Source organism: Pteronotus mesoamericanus, unplaced genomic scaffold (assembly GCF_021234165.1).
Source record: "Pteronotus mesoamericanus isolate MK-2021 breed Mesoamerican mustached bat unplaced genomic scaffold, CSHL_Meso_final scaffold_651, whole genome shotgun sequence".
Lineage (NCBI taxonomy): Eukaryota > Metazoa > Chordata > Mammalia > Chiroptera > Mormoopidae > Pteronotus > Pteronotus mesoamericanus.
Window position 1 is genome coordinate 30,575,883 of NW_026555325.1, and position 27,109 is coordinate 30,602,991.

A 27,109-nucleotide genomic window follows, 5' to 3' on the forward strand; every position below is an offset into this window, starting at 1 on the left:
ACTGAAGGCATACTCTTAGACTTGACTCCAAGTTTTAGTTTCTTTTCATCTCCTCTCCTGCTATAGCCACAATAAACAATTATCTTACACTCTTCCCTCACAAGTCTTCAAACTCCTTGATTCCAATTATCTTTATTTGCATACCTCTTCCATCACCAATCCAATATACCCATCCTATGAAAGTCATCTTCAAGTCTTCTCTCTGTCTAACTTCTCAAACTCTGAAATTCTCTGCCTTGACAAACTCTCCCATCTCATCCCTTCTCTTATTTTATTTCTCCTATGGAAGCTTTTGTTCCCTTAAAATTTGCAAGAGCCCCCAAACCTACAGCCCTTCTCTTCCTGGACCTCTTATGTAACCGTTTTAACAACATTCTTAATTATTCTCTTGATCTCCTACTAGGCCTACCTTGCTAATCACTAACCCTGTATTCCTATCATTATTTGCTTTCTCTTCCCCCATTCCAAGCTACCAAAAGTTTGCTGAACAAAGTCACAGAACTCTTCTGAATTCTGAGTGGACTAAAAGTTTAAGACCCAACCTTAACTGAGAACAACCGTCCCTAGCTGACCATATAATGTTCTCCTTATCAGCTCTTTCAAAGTTGTTCCTACTAATTCCTAGCTCATAATTTTCACTCTCAATCAGTTATTTAACCATCGATTTTTCGTCTGCTCTTAAAAATATGCTCAGATATCCCTATTCTAAAATGTTACATTTTGATCTACACACATTTACCTTTTCTAAATTTTCAATACCAAACTCTTAAAGAGAGTGGCCATACTTCTTCACCTTCCTTTCACTCTTTAACTTTTTTATACCTCCAATGAACATCTCTCTAATGTCATCAGCAACTCAACCCTTCATTAGTGATCATCCACAAAGTATTTTTCTTCAGCAACTGATTCAATAACATTGATAACTTTCTCAACACTTCTTCACTGAGCATCCAAAACATTATATCTATGATTCTTTCTACTGTTTCTTCCTCCTATTTCTCTAAAAAATTATTGCCTCCCAATCCAACTGGGCTGCTCTTAGTTACCAAAACATGTCTCCGTTTTTGGCTCCTGCTCTTGACTTTCCTTCCTTCAGAGAATGTAAGATATCTTTAAAGCCAGCTCTACGTAGTAAAATTCTATGTATTTCTTAAGATTCAGTCCAAATAGCATCACCTCCATTAAGCCTAAAATTTCTCTCTGCAGAACTCTCATTCAAAATATTTTAGCCTCTCTTATGGCTTAGTCACATAGACACCTGGATTATTGGTATTAAAGCACAGGACTCATCAAATATACTAAGCTATAAATTGTTTTGAGGTTAATGAAGTTATATTATATCTTTAATAACCTTTGTATCAACACATATACCCCCAACTTTGGCAGAGAATGCTTTCACTCGCCAAAATCAATGTCTTCCTCTTCTTTCTTGGCAAAAAGCTGGACTACATGTCCTGGTTTCCTTGCAGTTAGCTGTGACCATGTGACTGAATTCTAATCAAAGGAAGGTGAGCAGGAGTAGTGTGCACTACTTGTAGGCCTTGTCCATAAAAACTACACAGCACATTCCTGAATGCTCTTCCCTTTACTGCTCAAAAGGTGTCAACACCCAGGACCACCTTGAAAGTCCCCTAGTGAAGACCCCATCAGGCTGGGTCCCTGAGTGACTGTGTAACAGAGCTTCTCCCACCTTCTGCCCAAACTCCACTGCCCCAAGGAAAGACAAATAAACTAATAAACTTCTATTTTCTTTGAGCCATTATATATTTTAGATTTTGTTTTAATAGTTTACTGATCCTAACTAATAGACCACCCAATAGTAGCACAGTAAATAAATGTTTGATGAATGAAAAATGAATAATGCATGAGCTTGAGTTTCAAAAGTGGAACTTTAAGATGGTCCTTTCAGAAAAAATAACTGAAAATTAGGACAAGTCACCAATCATGGAATAAAATGTTTGCTTTTAGTATCCTTTAAGAATTGAGATTGATTGGTAAATCACCCTTACTTGAAGCAGAGAGGTAATTCTCCCTCAGTCCCCTCCCAGGCCTGAGAATCTGCTGACTGTCAAACAGAAGGTCAAATTGCACTTGGTGTGAGATTAACTGTTTTCTTAAAAACTCAATGCTCATACCTTGTAATTTATTATTCTAGTTTATAATACAGTATAAAGTGAAATTACTGATCAAACAGGCCACAGGAGTCCAGTCCATATCATTAAGTTCATTTTCTCCTGTTCTCCCTGCCTTTGGCCTCTTCCACTCTGATCCTGACCAATCATTTCTAAAATACAGATTTGGTTCCATCGCTACCTTTCTCCAAATTCCCTGCTACCTTCTTATTTCTCTAAAGAATCAAGTGCAACTCCTCAGCATGACATTAAAGCTCTCCGTGGTTTATCCCCAAATCGCCTTCCTTATCTGCCGTATCTCCCTTCTGGTCAACTGGCCCCTACTCTAAGGCTCTGCTTCCAGCTCTCCGCATGCACCACCATGCTTCTGCACCGTCAGTGCTCAGCTGGCCTCAAGTACCGTTCCCCAAATGCAACCACTTTCCGCCTACAGGAAGCCTTTTCATCCCTCAAGGTCTATTTCAAATGTTATCTACCTCCTTAAAGTTTTCCACATTCGCTCAAAGTCAGAATGTATTGCTCATTCTTACAATTCTATTTTTAAATTCCTAAAATTCTCGCTTGTTTGGAATTTTCAGTCCAATGCTATCAATCTGAAGAACACAGAACAAAACACACATCATATACTTCACATTAAACATACCGCAGAGTTATTTCTCTTCCTGAGATCTATATTTTTCAAATGTTGGCATATGAAATCAGAAAATGTCGTAAGCTGTAAATCTTCCTTTTTATCAAACCATAACACTTACCAACCAGAACGGTGCTGTATGGAAGGCGTGAGCCATTGATTAACACTCACCCATTAACAGGATCAACAGTTATGCCAACTGGAAAACCAACTCCAAGAGCTGTCCCATCATTGGTAATCAGTGTTTTTCTGTATCTGACATCTCCTCGGAGTGTCAAAACCTACAGCATAAAATCACTTATTAAGGGAAAACAAAGGAAACTGATAGGAAGGAGAACGTAAAACACACAGCAAATTCCAAAGCATGACTAGGGATGAATGGGAGGTTTTGCATGAGGTCCAGATAATTCCTAACTGCATTTCCAGGATATAAGGAAATCAGCTCAATAGAAAATGAGAGTAAGAAAAGAAAACAAATCACCTCTCAAATGCCTATTTTCATGTCACCTAAAATTTCAGGAGAAGAAACGTATATGGAAAAAAAAGAAAGATTCAAATGGGAGAATACAGAGAATCACTGCTAGAGAGAAACTACAAAAATGCCTTCAGAAAAAGACAAAAGAAGACCCTGGAAGACAAACAGGAACCCCTCGGCCCTCCCTCCGGCAACCCAGTGACTGGGCCATACCACCCAGCGGCCAGTCACTGCACATACAGCTGATCAAACAGTGTGAATTCACTCAGAGTTAAAGTGAATTCTCTTCCAAGTTAACAGTCAGAGTTAAAACGCAGGAGTTCAAATCCCAGCCCTGCCATGTCTGACTGCATGACCTGAGGCAAGTAAATAAATTCACCTCTCTGAACTCAGTTTCTTTATCATTAAAATGTGGGTGTCAACAGCTCTTTCTGCATAAAGCTCACAGGATAACAAGATAACACATATAACTGGCACAGTGTTTAATAAATGTTTCCTATTTTTTAGTGGTCCATTTACTGGACACTCAGTAGGTACCAGGCATTATGCTAAGCATTACTGGATAATCCTATGAGATACATATCATTATTAGCCTATATTACAGATGATGAAAAAGAGGCCTAGAAAGATTTAGTGTCTTTCCCAATACTGTCTATTTTTAATTGTTATTGCTATTATGTTATAATCACAATTATTAACAGAGCCCTGCAACATCACGGAGAAATATGGATTACTGGACTAGAAGCGGTTTTTTTTAGGAGCAAAGCTATTTTAATATATACCTCAGAGGGTCTGAGAGGATAAAATGTCGATTGATTTGCATGAAAGTTTTTCTATAAAATTGTTTCCAGTGCAAACAGTTATTTGTGTGTGTGTGTGTGTTTGTGTCTCTCTCCCCACCCACCACAACACACACACACACACACCCCACACACACCCTTTTCTCCCTGACTATTCTCTAAAATTTTCTCCTCTCTGGTACCTTTCTTTCTCTCCTACTTAGACTAAGAAAATTTTCCTCTTTTCAGTGTTCTTTCTGCTATAATTTCTCTCCTTTTCCTGGGTCTCAGGTTCTCTTTGGTTCAAAGAAACGTTCCTTCCTTGTTTTGTGGAATATATCAAGCTCTGTCTCACACACAGCCATTCCGTCAGCTTCACTTTTCAGCTACAAAGTTGCTGTCCGGGAATGGGCACACAGCTACCCCTAGTGGAACACAATCTCTTAAACATTTCTCTTTTATCCTGAAGTTGGAAATAAATGTGTTATTCTTATGCTGGAACAGATATTGTACCAGCCGTAAGCTGTACAGGAAAGCTGTAAGTGAACTCTATTCTTGTTTTCTTAAGCAGCCTAACACTCTCCTGGGAAAGTCACAATTGATATCACCAAAGGAGAAAACCAATAAAACACTAAAAGGGAAGCTTACCTTCAAATCCTTATCCTCGGAGATCCTGCATAATATTCATGGATATTCTAAATATGTTAATGATTTGAGGGAAATAGGGCACTGCAGTCACATGAAGCACCTTTACTTCCTGAGCTATGAACTGCATTTTACAGGTAAAGAAATCAAGAGGCTCAGATAAATTACGTAATTTTTCCGAGGTCAAACAGCCTGTGAGTAGAGGAAATACAGTGCTCTCCCCAGTAACAAGATGTATGATCTTTATAGCTCAAGAGAAAGTGTGTTTCTCTACCGTGGCTACCTCTTCCTTACTTCTTCATTTGCCAGAAATAAATATTGCTCATTCTGCAAGACTCAGCTCACCAATGACCACTTATGAAAATCTGCCATTCTTTCTCCCACTCTTTTACCTCTGCCCCCAACCGCATAGCTCTTTATAGTCACTGCTTGTACCATAGTTATTACACAGGAGCAAATGTATTTGTTTATGTGTCTCACTCTCAGGTGTGTGAGCTTCTTAAAAGCAAAAGAAATGTTTTATCTTTGAATGCCCAGGACTAACCATGGGACCGATCCATAGAAAGAATTTACTAGCGTTTGTTGAACAAGTGGGTGAGAAAGCAAGCCCGATTCAAAGCCAAGTTTTTGGACTCCAAAGCAAATTATATTTCTTCTGTACCTCACTGCATTGGGGCACAATTATAAACTTTAGGTTTATGTGGGTAAAGTGGCCTTACCAATACATACACATGCACAAGCACACACTCAGTTATTTTTCAACAGGTACCTTTTCATTCTACATAACACTGATGGAGGAGACATGTTCCCTGCTTTTGGAAAACTATCAGTCAAAAAGGGAAGACCCCATTTACAAAGCAAGAGGCCACAGAATGGTATAGGAGCATATTAATTGTCATTTGGAATTAAGGCATCTTTGTACCAAGTGCAGCCTAGAGAGAAGTGAGTTCTGTATTAATGATCTAAGGTTATAAATTTTGCCCATGTTTTGATGGGAAGGTGATACTTTTAGCTGACATAATGAACAAATATCTTCTCTCACTGACAAAGGAGGTTAAATCAGGCTGGCTTGCTGGAGTTGTAATTTGTATTAAGGCGAAGTTAGAACACTGCCCAGGAACTAGGCAGTGAAGCTGACTGTTAATGCCAAATTCTTAACTTCTGTTGGAGTTCAGGTTCTTATTTGAAAGACAAAGAGCTTGACCCAGATAAGCCTCAAAGATTTTCTTTATGTTAACAGTTGATGACTCTACCTGGTGTGATACATTCCGGGGGATTAGCATTTGTGCCTATTTCAAATGGCCCTCTCTCTGTGAATGGCTCCTACACTTGCCTGCCTTTGGGACTGTTCTGAAGATTAAATGAGATGATGTTGGCGGAAGACCTCTATAAACTGTATAGCACTGCCCCATGTGAGCTCCTCTCAAATCTGCTGTAAATTGGCCACTTGGCTGCTGTGCGCCTTCCTCCTCTTTAGTATTTGTCTTTCTGTGTGCCCCAAAAAGCAGCTAGCTCACTACCTGGCGCCGAACCCAGGGCAGCAGATCGTCACTCTGCATGGCCCTTGTTCATTGTCCCTCTCTCCCAAGACCCTTTCTTTGCTTTAGGAATTTTCACTTCCAAAATTATTAGGGATTCATAATCCCGTATATGTTTTAACCTTGTCCCAGAGTAGAGAAAACCAATACTAGTCAAGTTACTTCTGATTTACTTCATGTGATTTCATACTTGCACCCCATCTAGAATTTCTTCTGGGAATTAGAGTAAAAAAGAACAGTTATCGCAAAGAGGAGAGTATCAAAGGAGTTAGAATCAAGTTTCTACTTTCTCTTTTACTGTTTGAAAAACTGAATTGGCGCCATAGAAAGATTTCCATCTTAGAACAGAGGTAACCTATAAATTAGGTTTAAGACTAAATAGCATTGAAGATTTGATGAGAAAAGATAGTGAAAATTCCCTGACTGCTATAATCTCCCCTTTATGCTGAATTCCTCCCATAATTTGTATTTATCCTTTTATATGTTTTTATAAAATATCTTAAATCCTTCTATATGAACAAGGTAGTATTGATATTTAGGAAGAAACCAAAGAGCACAGTAAAAAAATTCTAATAATTTATTTTTAACTTGGTTTATCTCCTTAGCTTCAGAGACTTTGATAGCTAATGCTAATATCTCTTTACTTTTGCTTCTGCTTAAAAATCATTTCAAAATCCATGAGAGCATTTCCTGAGACTAGATTTTACATGAATCAGAAACCAGTGTTTGTTGCCCTGGCCAGTATGGCTCAGTTGGTAGGATGTCATCCTGCAGACCAAGAGGTCGTGGGTTCAGTTCCCCTTCAGGGCACATGCCTGGGTTGCAGGTTCGGTCCCCAGGCAATCAATATTTCTTTCAACGTTTCTCTTCCTCTCTTACTCCCGCCCTCCCCCCTCTCTGGAATCAATAAAAGGAAAAATAAATAAATAAAAGAAACCAGCTTTTGTGTACACAGTATTATGGTGATATTATGGAATCATTACCTCAATTGACTGAGTTCCAGGATTGGTATAATACAGGTTCCTTGATATCCAATCTAAGGCCAGGCTCATAGAAGAGCCAAAACTGGATAGAGGAATTAACACTGTCCTGTTGGTGCCATCTGTCTTCACTCTGTGAATTTCACCCTGGAAAGAAAGACAAGAAGTGAGCTGCCTCAAGGCCACAGTTCTCCATGAAAACACTTCTTTCACTATGGCTACTGCCAGGTACTATGTTTCTTTTCACACTCTTCGGACTTGGAGAAAAGGCAAAGGTTCACAAGCACTGGGTGGCCCCACTGTGTACAATGCTAACTCAGCCACACTTTGAAAACACTCATTTCTAAGTGTGTCACGGGAACACGCAAGGCTTACCATTCAGATCATCTCTGATATTGGCTACAGAGATTCATTTCCTAATTACCAAAGGCCGGAGTCATATAAAAATAACCCCAAGTCACAGGAGGCCAGGAGTGTATTTTTGCATCGTGGCATCAAGTAGCAGACACGAAGATCTTTCTTCCTCATTTGTATTCCCTTTGCCCCTTCCCGACCCTCACAGGTTTCTTTCCTAAAGGGTGAGGAAGGGACCCAATGGGAAAGCAATTGGAGAAGTCTCCTTTTTATCCTCAGAATTTGCAAAGGTTCTGAAAGAATGAAAGCCCCAGGAGTTACAGCAAATGCTCAACTTTTAGAGTTGAGTTATAAACATTTTTATGTTAGTCTAATATCTTCTACAAGCTTAAAACTCCTTTAGTAGGATGATCTTTGTGACTGCTGCTTCTAGGCATGTATTCTGCAGTTGGAATCAACCAGTTCAGTGAAGGGCAAACAGTAAGCACTTAAAATGTACTTTGTGAATGAATAAAAAATACCCAATAGCTTAGGTGTGCTTTTTATTCTAAAACTACAAAGTGTTCTGATCTTTGCTCTAGGCCAACCTCTCATTTACATTCCTCACTGAATCTAAAACAAAATTTGGGGTAAGTTCATGTCTTTCTGGATCATTTCCCTTTTATTCACCCAGCAAACATTTGCCTATAAGAAGTGCTTGCATCAGTGTGGGCACTTTGAAAGTTATATACTTTGAACGTTATTCAAAACTTACTGGATTCTCAACCCAATAGATGAATTCCTCCGAGTCATCAAATTCAACATCATAACCATTCTGTATCCCTGATATGGGAACCATAGCATCATTGCTCTTCACCTCAGGATGAAGGGAGATTCCAAAAATGACACTGCGTCTTACAGTTATTAAGAAAGGTTGATCATCTGTGAAAACAGCAGAATATCAGTCAAAATTATAACCCGCTATTCCCAGATGTTTAGAGTAATGAAAGGCAGTGGATTGTTACCATCTTATGGGATGAAATGTAATTGCAGCATTGCAGCAATAAATACCATGGACAGTAGATATTCATCAGACAACCCAGGGCCTTCCATTGGTTTTCAGGGCGTTGCTGGGTCACCAGACCTCCAACCCCTCACACAGTGCTTCTGGATTGTCCCAAGGCAGATTTACGTTACCTTCATTAATTCCTGACTTACCCAATCATGGTCAAGAAGTTCTTTCATTTCTACCAAGACAGAGAGCTCACTAATAACGACTAATAATGATTAACATATAAAAGGATGGATTTTGCAACAAAAAAGAAAACTGTGAAAGATATAAAATATTCTCGGTGAGTGGCAGTGTATTATTTTTAAGTATGTACAGGATATAAAGCAACTCTACAAAGTGTTGCCTAGTATTTATTAGAGACTTTAAATAGTAAATGAATCAAATTTATAATCCCACCAATTGTTGCTGACTAATGTCTGTCTTCCTCACTAGGTTCTGTTTCCCAAACAGCAGTGATTATGTCTGATTGATTCACTGCTATGTCCCCAGAGCCTAGCATTTAATAGTTGCTTAATAAATATTTGCTAACTAAATGAACAGCCACAGAAATGAATAGATGGATAGGTGTGTAAGTGAATATGTAAATAGCGTCTTCTAGAGTTCTCATTGCAACTTATCTCTACATTGCAAGTTAAACATCCTCATAACATCTTAAACAATCAGTTCACTTAGCCTCTTTAATATAAGGTCTTTTTTTCAAAGATAATTGTTATCATAGCTATAGAGTCCTATTATCAAAAATATATATAAATTAATGAAATTCAGGAGTAGGGTTTTACTTATAATTCCTCTCTAAGAAAAGGAAAACTTTGGAATGTGACTTTTTACATATATCTCACATATAAAGACAAAATAGAAAATGATTAATCATTGTATAATTTTCATGGGCTAAAAATGTTTCATTATTTTGATAATCTGAGAAGTTTTACATCTTCAGGAGGATTATTTGACACTTTACTTATTTTCACATCTCATTAGCTTTTCCTTGTTCCTGGCATTTTTAATGTTGATAAATAGCTCAGCATTTATTAGCATAGTACAAATTTAAAGTAAATTTTGCAACTATTAATGCTTTCTGATTTACGAGGTTCTACAATATATAGCAGTTAGTCTTTCACCACAAGCCTGCAAAGTTGTTTTCAACTGAAGCAGATGAGACTTGGAAGGGCCATGTGACTTCTGCAGGAAACAGCGCAATAAAAGTTTATTAACTCACAGGCCCGTCCTCTCTCGGCTGCGCCAGGCTGCCCTTCTCCTGAACACCTGCAATAGCCATAATAACCGCCCCTATTTATTGGGAATATGTGCCACACGGTACACACCAGGCAAATATTATTTACTTAAGTATCTTCCTGAAGCCTTATAATTCTGTTTGTTAACAAGTTACCACCACCCACCACACATTCACACACACACAACTTTCAAATGAGGTGTGAACAAATAAAACAATTTAACCAAGGTCACACAGCCAGGGCTCCTGGACTCCAAAACCTATGTTCTTAGTCACTGCTCTGCAAAAAGTGCAGGCAGGGTGCTACATATCACTATCAATTACCACGCAGTGCATTTGACTTAATAGCAACAATAAAATATATAAATAAAAGCTATATTATGGGTTTCAGATGTACTTAGAAATTATATTGAGATATTTAATTATTTATTAATTATATGTTATAATTGCTCATTGGTTTAGTAAAAACAAGATTTCCCAATTTCACAGAGAACATTTTAAATTTTACTTAATCAAAACCTAATACTTTCCTTTTTAAAGGTAATTTTCCTGTTGCTTAACTGGAGGAATTCTCAACCAAAGCGCTGTTTAGGACCTTACAAACTTTGCATTTCTCGTCCCTCAGTCACAGGCTTTTCTGATTCCTCTGAGGAGCTCTTCCCTCAAGCACTACTCAGCTCTTCTCCTTCTCTGGCCACTGCTCCTTCCTGGGGACGTGCCTCAGGCCCTTTACCTGATCACTGGTGTATTGGACCACCCACAAACCTTTGTGGGCCATGGGCCAGAAGATGGGGTAACTTTTAGTCCTGCACTGACAGAAAGTGTGAGGGCCGAGGTGGAGGATGATGCCAGAGAAGCACCAGAAAGGCAGTGACCCCTGGGACAAGTGGCCTGGAAGCGCCCGTGAAAAGCGTTCTGTGGAAAAGAGAAAAGGAGTGATTTTATGACACTATACATCTATAAAGGAGCCAACGGGTGGAAAAGGCAGGATTGGAGGAGAAGAAAGTATTTTAGAAATATTGTCATTTACTCAACATCCCCTCGGTGCCACAAACAATAGTACACAGCAACGAATCAGGTGCAGGCTTTGACCTTCGAATCCATTGGGCAAGACAAAGTAGTAATATAGGGGCGCTCACTCCCGGGAAGGAGCAGGCACAAGAACTTAGGGCTGGGTCAAAGGTCCAGGAGGTGATATTTAAGCTGTCCAGGGTCAGTCTGTCTCAGTCTTTTGAAATGAAAGATCATTTATTTTTAGTGTCCATGTCATCATTTCATTAAGATTAGTGTTAGCAAAGCAGAGAAGTGAAAAACCAGCAATCAGGAATGAAAAATTGATGTTGTAAGTAAGAGGTGACATTTACATCTCTCAGACCTAGGTCCTACTCATCTCAGACCTTGCACAAACTCACCAGCATGTTGCCTAGAACCTGGGCAAGGAGTGTTTCCTCTTCTGCACAGAATCACTGAAGCAATTGCCTTATGCCCCTCAGACTAAGTCAAAAACCTATTCTGGATTTGAGAGTATTTTACAGGCTGTTGGGGAGATGTTCTGATTTGAGTTTTGTTTATTTGTTTTCGAGTTGTGGAAACATATTTTCTAAAGAACAAAAAACTACTTCCTGCAAAGAAAGCACTCATTTTAACATTTTATAACATAAATTTAGGAAAAAATAGAATCACCCCATAATTCCCCTACCCAGCTGTAACCACTATTGGCACTTGTGTGTATTGTCTTTCAGACTTTAACACGTTTGTATGTGACCAAACTTAGACAACATCTGCTTTTTCAGCTAATCTTATCACCTAAGCACTTCCTAAGATACACTAGACACTGAGAAAACACTATTTTAAAGGTTAATGAACATGTTAGTCAGGTAAAATGTTTTCATCTCCAAATGTTAACAAGTCTTCTAAGCTTCTTGTTGTAAAAAAAAAAAAAAAAAACAGGTAACATGCATTGACACTCAGTTATCCAACTGGTACTGGGAAACCAGTTGGGAAATAGTGAAAAAGTTCCACCTCAGTAAAGTCAGCCCATAGAAAAACCACTAGTGGAATTATTTGTGAAACAACAAAAGGTACTATTTAGAAATATTTATCAGTCACCATCAGATAGTAATACTGATTACACCAATCCCCAATGCACAGTTCAATAGTCTTTGTATGGTGAAAGAACACTTTGTATCCAAAATGTCTATAGCCCAGTTTAATCTTCTGGTGAAAGACTCTGAGGACACACTAAATTAAACAATGTCAACAAGGATTATGTCATAATAAGTCTCTGAAGAAAAATGGCAAATGCCAATCCCTTTGTAAGCATCACCAATAATTAAAATCTTTCATCAGGAAAGTAACATCGCAAAATACTACATGCTGATGGAATAAGCCTCTATCTGCATAATCTGTAAACACCATAAATTTCCTGGGTTCAGCATATAATTTCCACTTGAAAACTAAATTTTTCTCTAGATTAGGATTCTATTTTATCTTAATTTAAGAATTTTGTAATCATTAAACATTTAATTTGAAAAAACATTTAATTTGAACTTATCTAAAGCTAGTCTTATGAGTATTAAAACACATTCATTCCTCTTCACTGAGAAATGAAGGAAACTTGAGTTTAGAATAACTCTTTAGATTTTTAAGCAAAGGCGAATGATTTTTGAAGAGTTTATTATAGATAAGTGCACATTCCAAAAGAAATCTCTTTTGTGAATCGACTACATCTTTTCCTTTAATTCTTACTCCCTTCACATACTCTTCAATTAACCCAATAAAATATCTAGGATGAAATAAAGATTAAATTGCTCAAATGATCACTTAAAATACATTATACAGCAGAAACTTACATTTTTAAAGTACCAAATAATAGTAAGGGTATTGAAACCTAGGCTACAACATTCATCTTTGACTATCGGTTATGAGAATAAAAATGAAATAGGGATCCTGAATAATGAAGCCATACACTAATCTCAAGAATTTTAACTTAAGTACAGAATTTGAAACTTTCCATTACCACAACTAGTCTAACTGTAACCAGGTAAGAGAAAATGTTAAGGAACCACATGCAAAAGTAATGTTAATTAGCTCCCTATACGGAAACTATACAACAACTGAGGTACTTGATTAAGTCACCTCATAGAGCACGCACTCCAAAGATACCTGCTCAATTAAAGGGAATGCAGCACATTCTCCATCAGCAAGAGAGTTAGAGCTCACACAGCTCTGCACAAACTGTGGCAAGCTCCACCTGCAGTGGCAGGGCACACTCAGAGGGCATACTGTACCTCTCAGGCAAGTCACAGAATCATGAGAGAGACTCCATCCAGAGGGACAAGAACAGGAGTAACGCTGTGGCCTCTGTGCGGAAAGCAGGCACAGATGGCTGCAGGGGGCAGAGGCACATGAATTTATACCTGCAATGGAAAGAGAAATAAACGTTGCTGGACAGGAAAAAAGAAAAACCCACATTAAAGTACACAGAACGAATAGGCAGAGAAAACGTGACACATATACAATGAAATATTATGCAGCCATAAAAAAGGAAATCCTGTCGTGTGCAACAACACAATAGACCTTGAGGGTATTACGTTAAGTGAAACAAGTCAGACAGAGAAAGATAACTACCATATGGTCTCACATATATGTAAAGTCAAAAAAGAAAAAAAACAAAACCAAAGTCATAGAGAACAGATTGGTGATAGCCAGAGTCAGAGGGTTGGGGGTGAGCGAAATGGTAAAAGTGGCCAAAAGGTAGTGACTTCCAGGGATAAGGCTCATCCATTCTTGTAATATAATGTACAGCATGACGACTATAGTTTACAATACTATATTAAATAATATTTGAATGTTGCTGAGACAGTAGATCTTAAGTTTCATCACAAACAAAAAAAAAATTGTAACCATCTGTGATGATGGATGTTCACTAAACTTATTGTGGTGATCATTCCACAATATATACATATATCAAAGCATGCTGTACACTGAGTCACACTGTTGTCCTCTCAAAGGCCCCCAGTATTTGGAGACACAAGTATATTATGTTACCTCTGTTGGTTTGGGGTTTTTTTCCGTAACCTACTTTACCTTTCCTTAACATCATGCTTTCAACACAAAATTCATTAGAGGAAAAAGAGGGAGGAATGACTTGCCCAAGGTTACAGATCAATCCTGTCTATAATCGGATTATGAACAAACAGCCACTGAGTAATCCTGAGCTAAGTACAGAAATATGATGCTAAATATTATGTATCTTTTCCTGACCTAAAAGAGATCTTTTTTCATTAAATGAAAAAAAAAGTGTGTGTTCCCTATGTGACTTTTACAATTACCCACTGTTGACCAAGTTTTGGCTAGATAATATTTTATTTTTCTAATGATGCCATCTTTGTGTATCTCTGCTCCTTGTCAAGAGATCCTGTGTGCATCCCAAGTTCCCAGGATGTTCTCTAGGTCTTATATTTTCTTAGTATATAGCTTGTCAGATTCATTAATCCACTCATTCACTCCAAAATGTTAAGCCTTCACTATATACCAAACACTATTCCAAGCACTAGGAATACTGTAAACATGGGGCAGGTAGTCTAACAAAGGGAGACAGAACTAAACTCATAAATTGTGTGATTTCAGGAGGTGGAAGAGGGTAAAGCCGGGAAAAGTGGTGATGGAAGGAAACTTGACTTGGGGTGGTGGACACATAATGCAACATACAGATGATGTATTACAGAATTGTATACCTGAAACATATTAATTTTATTAACTGTCACCCCAATAAATTCAATATAAATAAATAAATGAATAAATAAATAAATGTGTGGTTTCAAAGTGTGAGGGTAAAGAGCAAATAATTATGAGAAGGAAAGCTATTTTAGATGGGGTGGTCAAGAGCCAGCAAGGAGAAATGTTCCAGGCAGAGGGAAGAGCTAGTGCAAAAGTGCAGAGAGGGGAAGCTGCCTGGTACGCTTCGGGACCAAAATGAAATCCACTGAAGTCCAACGCGGCAAGATTAAGTGAGAGAAGAGACTAGGGAGACAACAGGGGCCAGATTCTGACGTGTGATGAGAAACCACTGCAGAGTTATGAAGAGAGATCAAGTGACTTATTCCCTCCTCACACCTGAAGGAACACTACCTGGGCCAAATTCTTAAAACGCCTAGCCACACACACCATGCACTCTAGGATGGCAGGGCGGCCACAAGAGAGCACCCGTAGGGCAATGGTGCCAGAATAAAGAAGTCCTAAAAATAAGTGGCAGTGATCAAAGAATCTAAAGGACTATGTATCTGGTCTATGCTCTATTTGTCAGCTGAGGAGACTGAGACAGAGAAAAGTCACGGAGGCAGTAGCCAACTGCTATATAAAATGACACAATTTCGATCTGCTGCTGTTACATACAAGATTTGAGTCTTCCGTGGTAAATAACAATAATGGAAATGCCAGGAAAAAGAGAAGGAAAATTCATTGCCCAAACAAATGGGTCTCCAACATTGTGCATTTTACATTTCCAGGATAAGTATTTTCCGAGATATTCCCCGGCACAACGTCTCTCTGCCTCTTTCCATTGTCTCTCATTTACCATTTGGCTGTTTTGAAGGATGAACTGCGGCAATCCCGAGGGGCTGGTGCACATTATAAATTACAACTGACTGGTTCCCTCCATGCCACTTGTTGGCTTGAGTAACCTGCTGAGTTGCGCGGTCAGTCCAGTACACAGAATCTTCAAAGAGAGTTAGGGCGTAGGGATGCCGCAGAACCTGTGATGCAGGAGAGAACAATGAGGCCTCACCCAGGAAGAAAAACCAAGGTGAACAAATTAGAAAAGGACACCTAAGCGATGATGTCCTTTCATATTTAAATGTTTGATAAAAACATAGGGAAGTCGTTGTTCAAGAGACAGACAAAAAATATACTGCTTGACCTATTTGCCAGTATACCACTCAAAATCCTTTCACATACATGTGTCATTTAGCCTTCATTTTTTTCTCTGGTAGTTACACCAGGCATCCATTTTACAAATGAAAGCAAAACTGAAGCACAGAAAGTAAGGTGATTTGCCTGGACCCCTTCCTCCCAAGACATAGCCACCACCCCATTATCACCACTCCTTATCCAGGGCTATTTCCACCGACTTGTTCTGCCACTCACAGATGCACATAAATATGACACAGCTTAGATGCCTATTTCCCGAAGGTAAGGAGGCCCCCCCAGGGTCTCTCCAACTCACAGAACTATAAACAATGACAACCTTAAGTACAAGTTATTAATAGTTCTGTGTTTTCCCATAACTTGTGAAAATAAACTCCACAGAATTTCCTGAATAAAAATACAAGAGACACAATAGGCTATGATTAATTGAGAATGTAAACACAATTAAATTATTAACATTTGCTCAACACTTTTTAAAGGTACAGAAGCCACAGATTAGCATCTACAGAGCAATGAAATCACAGGAGCACTCTGACCACGAACTAAAATGAAATACTTATTTCTGTTAGTAAAAAAGTTGACTTGGCCTTCATTCCTGTTGCTATATCCTGAATTTGCCATGTAACATCTATAACACAAAAATTACATTCTTCGTTTTCTTGTTTCTCCTGCTTTCCACTCAGACACTAATGCGGTTTCAGTTTTGTTTTCCTCACTACTGACTTACCAAGTCACTGGCTATCACCTGCCTCCGATGCTGTCCATCGTAATCACAAAAGTCTAAGTAATCAAGATAGGCATCCAAGAAGTAGAGCAGTCTGTTGGGGTAGTCAATAGTTAAGCCATTGGGCCATAAAATCTTTTCCTGGACAATGACGGTGCGCAAAGTGCCGTCCATGCTGGCCCTCTCAATGCGCGGGTGATGGCCCCAGTCAGACCAGAACATCACGTGGTCGCTGTGAAAAGAAACTGGTTACCAGTTGGAGAGGGCGTATTTCAAAACACAAAATAACCGTCGTCTTAAGTAACAGGGACATCTTGTTTACACTCTACTTAAAATAAATCATCTCCAACTCAGAATACATGCACAGACCTTATTACATTTCCTCTGAGCGGTACAAAGTAAAACTGTGATTGTAATGCAATCGTTAGTCATCTGGGTGTCCTTATAACGTCCATAAAACATGCAGAACATTATGACACCGAAGTGTCTTCATGACTATTCATGGTTCTGAACGATCCACAAATATTTACCCTAGAAAAATCTGCCTGTCCTTGATTGTCTGTCTACAGTGTCATGTTTAAGAGAAGAGAGTCTATTTAACATCAAAGTTGAATATAATTTGCCCAACTCATCATCCTGCAGACAAGAATCTAAGTTAGAGAATCTAAATAAATTCAAGAAAGGAGACCCTCAGAGGTTTCTAAACGCGTGAGAGAATTTCTCCTTCTTCCCTTTGGGACTAACAGGCAAAAATTTTCTTTCTTATATGGCATAAAAGGGAACTCTAGTAAATAACATGAAACCAAAGCAGAAAAATCCTGTTGTTGTTTTTTTAATGAAACTGTGAGGTATCAAAGATACAGCAAACTAGCCCTGGCTGGATAGTTCAGTTGGTTAGAGCATCGTCGCGACATACCAACATTGTGGGTTTGAACCCAAGTCAGGGCATGTAAAAGAAGCAGCTAATGAATGAATGCATAAAGAAGTGGAAGAACAGACGCGAAGTCTCCCCGCCCCCTTCCTCTCTCTCTCTAAAAATCAGTTTAAAAATTGTGTTAAAAAAGTTATAGCAAAGTGGCCTATCTATGGAATATCACAATGTACATTCATTAGAAACTTAATAAGTCTACAACAATCACTTCAATAATGATATTGCCACGCTAATAAATCAATGTAGTCTTAAATAACCAATTGCTCTTGCATACTTTATGAAGAAGACTATTCAGATAAAGATAGCAACAACCAGTTGGATACCTGCCACTGCTACAGAGATGTTTAAACAATGAATTAAGTTTCATGATATATGTATCAAGTCGCATCATGCTCCCCTCATTATAATCATGTCAAGGCAACATCATTGAAAAAGAAAAAAGTCTTACCTAACTCTAGGATCTAATGCTAGTCCCCTTGGCATTGTTACATTGTGGCTCATCAGCACAGTCCTGTGGCTCCCGTCAAGTTTAGAGACTTCAATCGTTTGCAGAACATAGTCTGTCCAGTAAAGATTGCGACCCACCCAATCTACCACAATACTTTCAGTCATGGTGACTCCACTGTCAAGCACCTAGAGACAAAAGTAAATGAGGAGAGAATTCTAAAAGGAATACATGACTGATAACTGGAAATTATATGAAAACCTGGAATAAGGCAGCTCATGTGTCCTGTGTTTGCTTGTGAACATTGTAAAATTTTGTCTTCCCATGTAAATAACCACCTAATCAACATTAAGCTTTTTGAGGAAAAATATACAAGATTTTATAGAACTGAATACTCTCAGGAAACTCCGTGGTTGGATTACAGTGTAGTTTGATTTTTGATTTCAAAACGTTTTCAATTAACAAAAGCTCTACCCATTTCACTAAACTAGAAACCCTAAGAAACTTTATAATGTCCAGATGCCAAAAATAACACCTCTATTAAGTGCCAACGAGTACAAAATAAAGTTCTAATGGGCAGAGGAAACATACTGTCAACAGTCAAGAAACTGAAATTGGGAGGTGGATTCAGAAACTTAAGCACATTAAACCTAACCAAGCACCCCCTTAACTCCCCTGCATGTTCCTCTGCTCTCCTACGCTAGAAACAAATTGCAAAGGGGACCTCATGGATTTTGTGAAGTCTCTGCACCCTGTGACCTGGAATTCAGAATAATGGATCTGCCTTCAGAGTCCACATTTTTATCTAAAGCATCCACAGATGATACATGTCCAGGCTTCTTGGGTTCAATGTGGCCCAGGATGTGGTAAGGCCTTCTCTCACTGGGGAGCAGTAGCAAACAGACCCAAGACAGGGGAATCGGTCATGCCAAAGGCCAGTAGAAATATACTTACTACTTTTCTGTCTGTTCCATTTTGAAATGCACTCCAGATTTTACCCTGAGTTCCATCAGACCAAAAGACACGACCACTGATTGAATCAAAATCAACAGCTACAATGTGAGAACCATCCGCAATAAGTGCATAGATATTATGGACCTGGGAGGTGATATTATCAGCAATAATTTGGTTCTGACTTGCCACAAGCAACAGGAGATTTTCAGATGCTGTCCAAGAAGAAAATGCAAAAATGTCAGTGATTCTGGGGGAAAACAAAACTAAAGCTTCTTGAATATTTGATGTAATACTTTTGTAATACTTCCAGATATAATTGGAAATTATAGTTATAGGAAAAAACAAAAAACCTCTATAAGAATTATTTTTAATTATTTCATTCCTTGCCTAAATAGTTAGCTGATTTTCATGAGTATTTAAAATAGGCTTTTTCTGAAATATTTGTCTTCCTCGAATTATACTTCAACGTTGTCTAAGTATCAATCTGAAGTGAACTATACTTGCATTCTTCCTGTTACTATAGTTACTTTTGTACTTTGCTTATCTTCCTTCCTAGATTATAGGCTTCTCTATAACAGGAATCATATCTTAAATATTTTTATTTTTCACAAGGCATTCAGCTGTGGCAGAGACCCTATCTCTCAATATCCCCTCAATTTTGTTTTAGTCTCCTTTATTTGGTCATTTAAAGCAGCCAAATTAATATCCTAATAAATAATATAATCACTTCACATAGTAGAAATTGAATTAATCTTAGGTGAAGTGAATTCATTAAACTCATTATATAACGATGCTTAAATACAGAAAAATATGGAAATCATTTGTAAATAATATAAAACACATTTAGATAGTATCTAAATAATAAAAATAATCATCTGCTACCTGTATATGTTTTAACCTCTATTTTCCAAAGTACATGAAGATCTTTATGCATTATAACTCACTTAACCCTCAGAAGAAACTGAGGTTTAAAGAGATTGTATAACATATCCATTTGACTCCTAATCTACATTGCCAAATATCTTCGGGCAACATTTGATCTTAAACTCTGGGGTATGTTGCTAAGTGGCTGGAATTAGTCACTTTCAAGACCCGTGGTTACCTGTAACTTTGCAAGTCTTCCCATCATTGTCTAACATGTATTCTTTATCGCACCAGCACCGGAAAGAGCCTCTTGTATTGTAACAATGCTGGCTACAAAAGCCTGGAACATCACATTCATCAATGTCTTCACAGGTCTTGGAATCATTGGCAAGCAGGTAACCCACAGGACACAAACACTGAGCCCCAAAGGGTCCTTGAACACATTGGTGAGTACAACCAGCATTTAAATTTAAGCAGCTCTCCTGATCTAGAATAAGAAAGAGAACCAGAAAGGGGAAAAGTGAGGAATCTTTGCTTCTTCAGTTCACTCTGCTGTAAATATCTGCCATGTAGTCTCAGGCCACCTTCAGCATAATACTGAGGTAAGAGCTAAGAGCTGCATTCACTTAGGGGAACTCCATAGACAAGTCGGTGTCTGCTCTGACGGGCCTAAGGGATTTGCTATCCTCCACATACACTGGACTTGGACCATTTTCTTCACTACAACCCACTATTATAATTCCATTTAGTGCAATGAGAGAAACTTGGAAAAACACCGTTGTCAACAAGAAACACAACCATCATTGATAAAGCATGCAAAGAGACCTAAATTACTTCTCATTTGCTTCCTGTTAGTCTTCTACCAACACAGAAATGGAAGATAAGACTTTGACATTACGAGCAAGGGCTGGAAGGTCTGTGAAAGTGAATAAATGGAAGAGGAAAGGCAATTAGAACATTAAAGGGCACAGATCCACTAACATGCCATCATTCTTTATTTTGAGGGCCAAAATAGCAAGGCCTGGAGCCACCCAAAGACAGCTCATATGCCTGGGGATGCAAATGCTCTCCATTCCCATGTAACTTTATAAGAGTCATGATACAAAACATGCACTAGAAGGGGAAGTAAGTCAAACTGATCAGGACATTTTCAGCACAAACACAGCACATATAAAATCATAAAAATCTAAAATACTTGGCAATCATACCTGGCTGGGGTTCATCTGAGAGTGAGCATTGATTAAAGAGGAAAGAAAGAAAGGACAGTAATTAGGATTACATGCTAATCACAGAATTTTAATCACAACAAACACAAATCCCCAATCTCATTTGTTTTGTGGCAAGTTCTGATTAAAATTAGAAAATATTGAAGTTAGAAAAACTTATGAGCACATTACCAAAAGAACCAAATTTAATTTGACAATCTAATGGCCTCATTTAGTCTTATTTAATAATTATATAAAAAGAAGTAAAAACACAGAGCCAAGTGCAAAGGATTTAATGAGAAATATTATCATGTGACGATTTATTTGAATCATGGTGGTTTTCCCTACATAGATTTGAACTCAGAGAGGAACTGAAATCCCTTCCTCAAAAGCTACATGGTGATTATGACAATGGTGATGCACAACAGGTCACTGGTCAGAATGAATTTATGGCCAGTAAACTGTGGTCAGGAAACTTACTGCAGAGTGGGGACTCATCTGTCCCATTGGGGCAGTCAGAGACGCCATTACATACTGCACTCAGATTCACACAGATGCTATGGCCAGGGCACTGCCATTGCCCATTGGGACACATAAAGGCTTGAGTAGGGCAGTCCTTCTCATCACTCATATCTCTGCAGTCATTGTCCCCATCACAGAGCCACTCTCTGTGGATACAGTTTCCATTGTCACAATGGAAATGAGATGGAGAGCAGGTCTTGGGCACGCAGCCATTGTGTTCATCCGATCCATGGACGCAGTCTGGGTGCCCATCACACTCCCAGTTACCCGGGATGCAGAGGCCATCTGCTTGGCACTGAAACTCATCTGGGTGACACATACCAGGAGGCCTCGTTTCTAAGAGAAAAACAGAGGGGAAAATAGGCTTGTGAGTGCAATTCATTACCCCTTCTATGTAATCCCTATAGGAGATGATTTTGGATCAATGGTAGGTTTATAAGAATGACTATGGCAAAATAAATATTGGAATGTAAAATAATACATATGATGTCTTCTCCAACACTGTGGCAAGTACAAATGATTGTATGTGTCTGATTAGTTGATTTGACAACAAAGAACATGATGTACAACCCTTAAATAGAAGGTAAATCGTCGAGTCAAAAAAGCATTTCTCGTGTTAATTCAATTACAGGATAAATAATAAAATATATCTGTCTCTTTATTAAAGAATCACTAGAGTATTTCAATAGAGCTTAATTAGCTATTGTTACTTTGAATTTCATGTGTTTAATACCATACATTTGGATGTTATAATTGTTCTCAAATGAGCTGTATCCGATGAAACCAGTACACATTAAGTAAACAAAAGGCGACACTAAGTCCTTAATTGTTTGCAAACTTTCCATTGTTTATCAAGTAATCCTCAAAAGATACAGAGGAACTGTCTCCCTGTTTCACTGAGATAAGCCATAACTCCCTCACAGGGACCTAGTAAGGGAACAGCAAGTCATTGGCACCTAAAAATTTAGTCTTGGATCTTCACAGAAGTCAATGTTTTCAATGTGAAATAGGAAAATCAGTGATTAACAATTTCTTGGTGTGGTAACCACCTATAAAGTATGTGAGCATTGTATTGAACTTTGCTTATTATCCATAGATTTAAGCACTTCTTTTCTGATAGAGGAGAACTGATAGAAATTTACTTTTTATGGTCCAAAATACCATTATTCAAACAAATGACAATTTCACTGACAATTTTTTAAAAGGTTAAAATCCATGTAACACAAAGCGTAGGCAAAAACAAATCCTGTTCATTGTAGGTTTCCAGCCTTTGGGGATTATAGGTCCATCAGATTTATATTCCACAAAGCTCTCCTTGAATCCTCTGAGTAGAAAAAATTTCTTTTCTCTGAGCCTCCACAGAATTTTATCTGTATCATTTTTAAGGCCCTGGTAACTGTCCACCTTGCTTTAATTGTCTCTTACTTTCTATAATTTCTTATCAGACTCGAAGGACAAATGCTATATATAATATCTTAGCAGATATCAACCAATAACAGCTGAAAGAATGAATTCGTTAGACTCAGTATCTAATTCTGCTCCATACCATATTCATATCATGATTTGACTTCCATATTGAGGTTTTTAAAAAACCATTAAAATGTCTTTTTGCACGCTAAGTCTCAAAATTTGAAACATGCTAATTTGGGATGTCCTAGGAAAAATTAATAGTGAAAACAAAAATATTTAAGAAATATTTAACCTACCTAAGAAACTATTTGAAAGTACCCATTTACACAACCACTTGATTCACAAGTTATGAATCATAATTTGGTAATACCTCAGCAACTTTATTATATGCTTAATACTTTGATAAAACTTTGTGATTCCTTTGGTAATACTTTGTAATTCAGACAGTCTTCCCTCCAGTTTGTCTGAGTTAGAGAAAATCTGTGGTAATATCAATGCGGTTAAAATGAGGTGATTCCTTCATCTGAAACATTTTGGGTGTAGGGTACTTACGACAGTCTTTCTCATCAGACTGGTCACTGCAGTCAAAAACACCATCACAGTGATATATGTTGCTAATACACTTATTCTCACCGGCGCATTTGAATTGTGAAGCAGTGCAATTAATTACTAAGAATGAAAGAGAAAAGCATCAGAAATCAGCTCAATGAGAAAATGTCTGAACGTTGAGATTTTTCTAAACAGTATGAATAAAGATAAAGCAATCCACTTACCACAACCATTCTCATCAGATCCATCAACACAGTCCTTGTCCCCGTCACAGACATAAAGCAGATCAATACACCGATGGTCAGTGCAATGAAACTGACTAGGTAGGCATGTCGCGGTAAAATCTAACATCATCCCAAAACAAAACCAAACAGTTTATTTCCTGTTTAATGTATACCAGAGCCAAAATGAAAAATGTTAAAGAGATATTTAAGTTATCTAATTGTACATGTGTTCCAGATTCCTTCAAATCAGCCATATTGCCAAAGTCAGCCCAGCAAGAGCACTCAGAATTAATAGAGTTTTTGGAAAAGGAATAAAAAGATTATGGGCAAAGTCAAAAACAGTGATTATACCATGAAAAAAAAGACCACATGTAGAAAGTGAACATCATGGACTTGGGCTAGACTATACTTCGTGAAAACTAGTATGTCTAGGACTACACCAAAGATAAGCAATGAAGCCCAACTAGACAGCATTGTTAGCCTGACCTGGTTGGCTAACCTAGAAGGCAAGTCTTATCAGAACAATTCTAAAAACCAGGGTTCTAGTTTGCTGAAGAGATGCAGCCTTAGAATCAGACGTGCTGGCTGCCCCCTCCGCAAATCGGGCAATAGACTCATAAAACGTGAAAGCTAGAAGGGATCTTAAGCTCACCTGCTCTGGAAGGAAAGTGACTTACCTAGTCACACAACTAAAACTAGAGCCTAGTCCAGGGAACTTTACTCTACCTTAAACTATTATTGCAGACATGAAAGCAAACAACAGCCCAAAGAAAATTAGAACTCACAAGACAAAAAGCAGGTAGGTAAGATTAATTATAATTTAAATATTCTATGAGTCTTTATTGTATTGCCTTGCCTTTTTGCCTGTATCAAATGAAAAGAAAAACAAGAGCCAAGTATCTGCATATGTTTATATGATTTAGAAAAAACAATTTTTGTAAATATCTTAATAGTTAAGATATTTTATATTTTTATATTTTATATTTTATATCTTAATAGTTAAGATATTTTGTAAATATCTTAATAGTTAAGAATAGAGAGGTTTTCGGTTTCTATCTGAATGTTAGACATCAGAGACAGTCTTCATTTAGCTTCAAAAAAAACCCAGTATCTAGGAGGACTCTAAGCTTCCCAGGTCTTTGCCCTTATAGCTTATTGATAAAAGGATCAATAGATGGAATAAAAGTGGCTAAGATACAATGAAAATTTTGTGAGTCTTAGAGGAAAATGTGCAAGGCTACTGATTGTTCAAATCTACTTACAAGGATGATCAATCAGCCAAGAGAAATTTGTTCAAAACTTACTGCAGTTCTTCTCATCAGATCCATCCCCACAATCATTGTCTGTGTCACAGAGCCAGTTCCTTGAAATACAGAGGTTGTTATCACAGGTGAAGAAAGATGCAGGGCAGGAAGCGGGTCCATGGGTAGGGCAGTTCTCCTCATCGCTGCCATCGACACAGTCCCTGTGCTTGTCACAGCGCCACTGTATAGGGATGCACTCTCCTCCGTGGCCACAGGTGAACGCTGAAGGTGCACAGGAATTATCTACGACAAAAATGAATCGGTCATAAAGATATTTGGTTTTTACAGCCTTTTAAATGAGTCCTTTCATTGTAGAGGCCCAATTTTTCTCCTTTTTCAATAACAGCATCATACAAAATGAGGAGAAATGTGCAAATCATTCAAATTCTTCCCTTCCCCCTCCTCCTTTTCATCATCATCATGGTATTTATTTAGCAATTATCTTAATCTCACGAGAATACTATGAGGTACGTATAACTATCTGCATTTTAGAGATGAGGAAACTGAGGCTTTGAGAGTTTGGGGAATCCGCCCAGGATTAAAGCTGTAGTTGGTGTCATCCTTTACTTTTAAGATACTTCTTCCAATAACAATTTCAAATTTGGACTACAGAAACCTTGAGAGTGTGTCATTGGAAAAATGCAAATTAATAAAATATTTGGCTAAAAATCTGCACTTTTAGAAAGAGGGAAATATATAAGAGGAAGAAAATTTTAGAAATTTCAGAAAAACGTACAAGTGAACACTTATTTTCAAATATGTAACTCTTCATTTTCTCTAAGACAGGTTATTATTACTATTAATCTCAACTTGATAGAGATTTCTGAGATTTCAGCTATCCTGTATCTTATTTTTTTAATGGAATAGTCTGCATTCTGCGGTAGCATTTATTAGGCTCCAAAATTTATAAACTAGATTACCTTAAAAAACAGTACAAAGATGAAGACCACCATTTCATCCCAATTCATTTTACATCGATGGAGGCCAGAGGGAGGAATATAAGCCCACGAAATTTTCAAAAGCTATTATCATAAGTACCTATTCTGTGATACTAATCTCTCAGATACTAAAGGTTATATCTAGTTTATTTTGATTTGTCTTTCTGAGGAACTTGACAAAATGCAATGACTTTACATTGGTCCAAACAGCCAATGTCCAAAAAATATTTTGTTGAAGGTAGTCCAAATCAATGCAAGAAATCATTTGTGGCATTATCTATGAATGATATTTATTGTCCAGCTTCCTAAAATCTGAAATTTTAACAGAAACTTTGTCCCATAGAGATAACCCAACTTTTTTTTTAAAGCCCACCCCTCTCCATTCATCCCAAAAGGTATCTCCAGTGTATAAGTTACTTACTAAATGTGCCACATAGATGTTCGTCACTGTTATCATGACAGTCATCAATTCCATCACAGCGGTAGTAACTGGGCACACATCTGCCATTGTTACATGGGAAAGAAAAGGACCCACACTGAGCCAAGGGTGGTTCATGGGACGGGTCTTCCACACACGTCAAGTGATTGGAGGTCAGGCTCATCCCATAGGGACAACCACACACACGCTGGAAATTCGGCACTGGGAAGCAGAAGTGGCTGCAGTCGCCATTCGGATGGGTGGGTCGATTACAATAGTTAGAACCTGAAAAAGCAACATCCCAAGATGGTAAGTTAATCACATTTCCATTAGGTTGATCACAGGTGTGGTTTGTGAAGGAAAACAAATGGGAAAGAAAACTTTCCAGCCCAATGCTAAAAAGGAGCTTACTCTTAAAAATCAACATGCAAAATATAACATTCAATGTATTTTTTCCAGCAACACTTTAAAAAATTTTTTAATCTTCCCCTGAGACTATGTTTCTATTGATTTTTAGAGAGAGAGGAAGGGAGACGGGGAGGGACAGAAAGAGAGAGAAACAGTGATGTGAGAAACATCAATTGGTTGCCTTCCATACACGCCCGGACAGGGGATCAAACCAGCAACCTACGTATGTGCCCTGACAGGGAATGAATCTGCAAACTTTTGGAGTACAGGATGATGATCCAACCAACTGAGCGCATGGCCAGGGCTCCAGTGACACTCTTAAGAGTTAGCAGAGTTGAACAGAGATTTTTAAGTCTTCCAGCATTAAATGTCTGGGTGACAGGAGTATAAAACTATCAGGATCTATATTAAATAACAAGCACTTAAAGAAAAAAAGGAGCCGCTGTATTAAATAGATACACATATATAA

At 38.0% G+C, this 27,109-nt stretch overlaps 1 protein-coding gene across 1 annotated transcript in view; it reads right to left on the reverse strand.

The window, feature by feature from the left end:
* Positions 1–27,109, reverse strand: part of LRP2 (LDL receptor related protein 2) — a 195,359-nt gene that overhangs the window by 80,140 nt on the left and 88,110 nt on the right. The window contains exons 21-34 of the mRNA XM_054562744.1: positions 26,236–26,517; positions 24,877–25,119; positions 23,573–23,692; positions 23,352–23,468; positions 21,348–21,725; positions 19,901–20,149; positions 18,799–19,010; positions 17,848–18,032; positions 16,472–16,700; positions 15,395–15,572; positions 13,107–13,235; positions 8,289–8,455; positions 7,184–7,327; positions 2,935–3,044 (exon numbers count right to left, since the gene is read on the reverse strand). Of these exons, the coding sequence (XP_054418719.1) occupies positions 2,935–3,044; positions 7,184–7,327; positions 8,289–8,455; positions 13,107–13,235; positions 15,395–15,572; positions 16,472–16,700; positions 17,848–18,032; positions 18,799–19,010; positions 19,901–20,149; positions 21,348–21,725; positions 23,352–23,468; positions 23,573–23,692; positions 24,877–25,119; positions 26,236–26,517 (2,743 nt within the window). The remainder of the gene's footprint in view (positions 1–2,934; positions 3,045–7,183; positions 7,328–8,288; positions 8,456–13,106; positions 13,236–15,394; positions 15,573–16,471; positions 16,701–17,847; positions 18,033–18,798; positions 19,011–19,900; positions 20,150–21,347; positions 21,726–23,351; positions 23,469–23,572; positions 23,693–24,876; positions 25,120–26,235; positions 26,518–27,109) is intronic.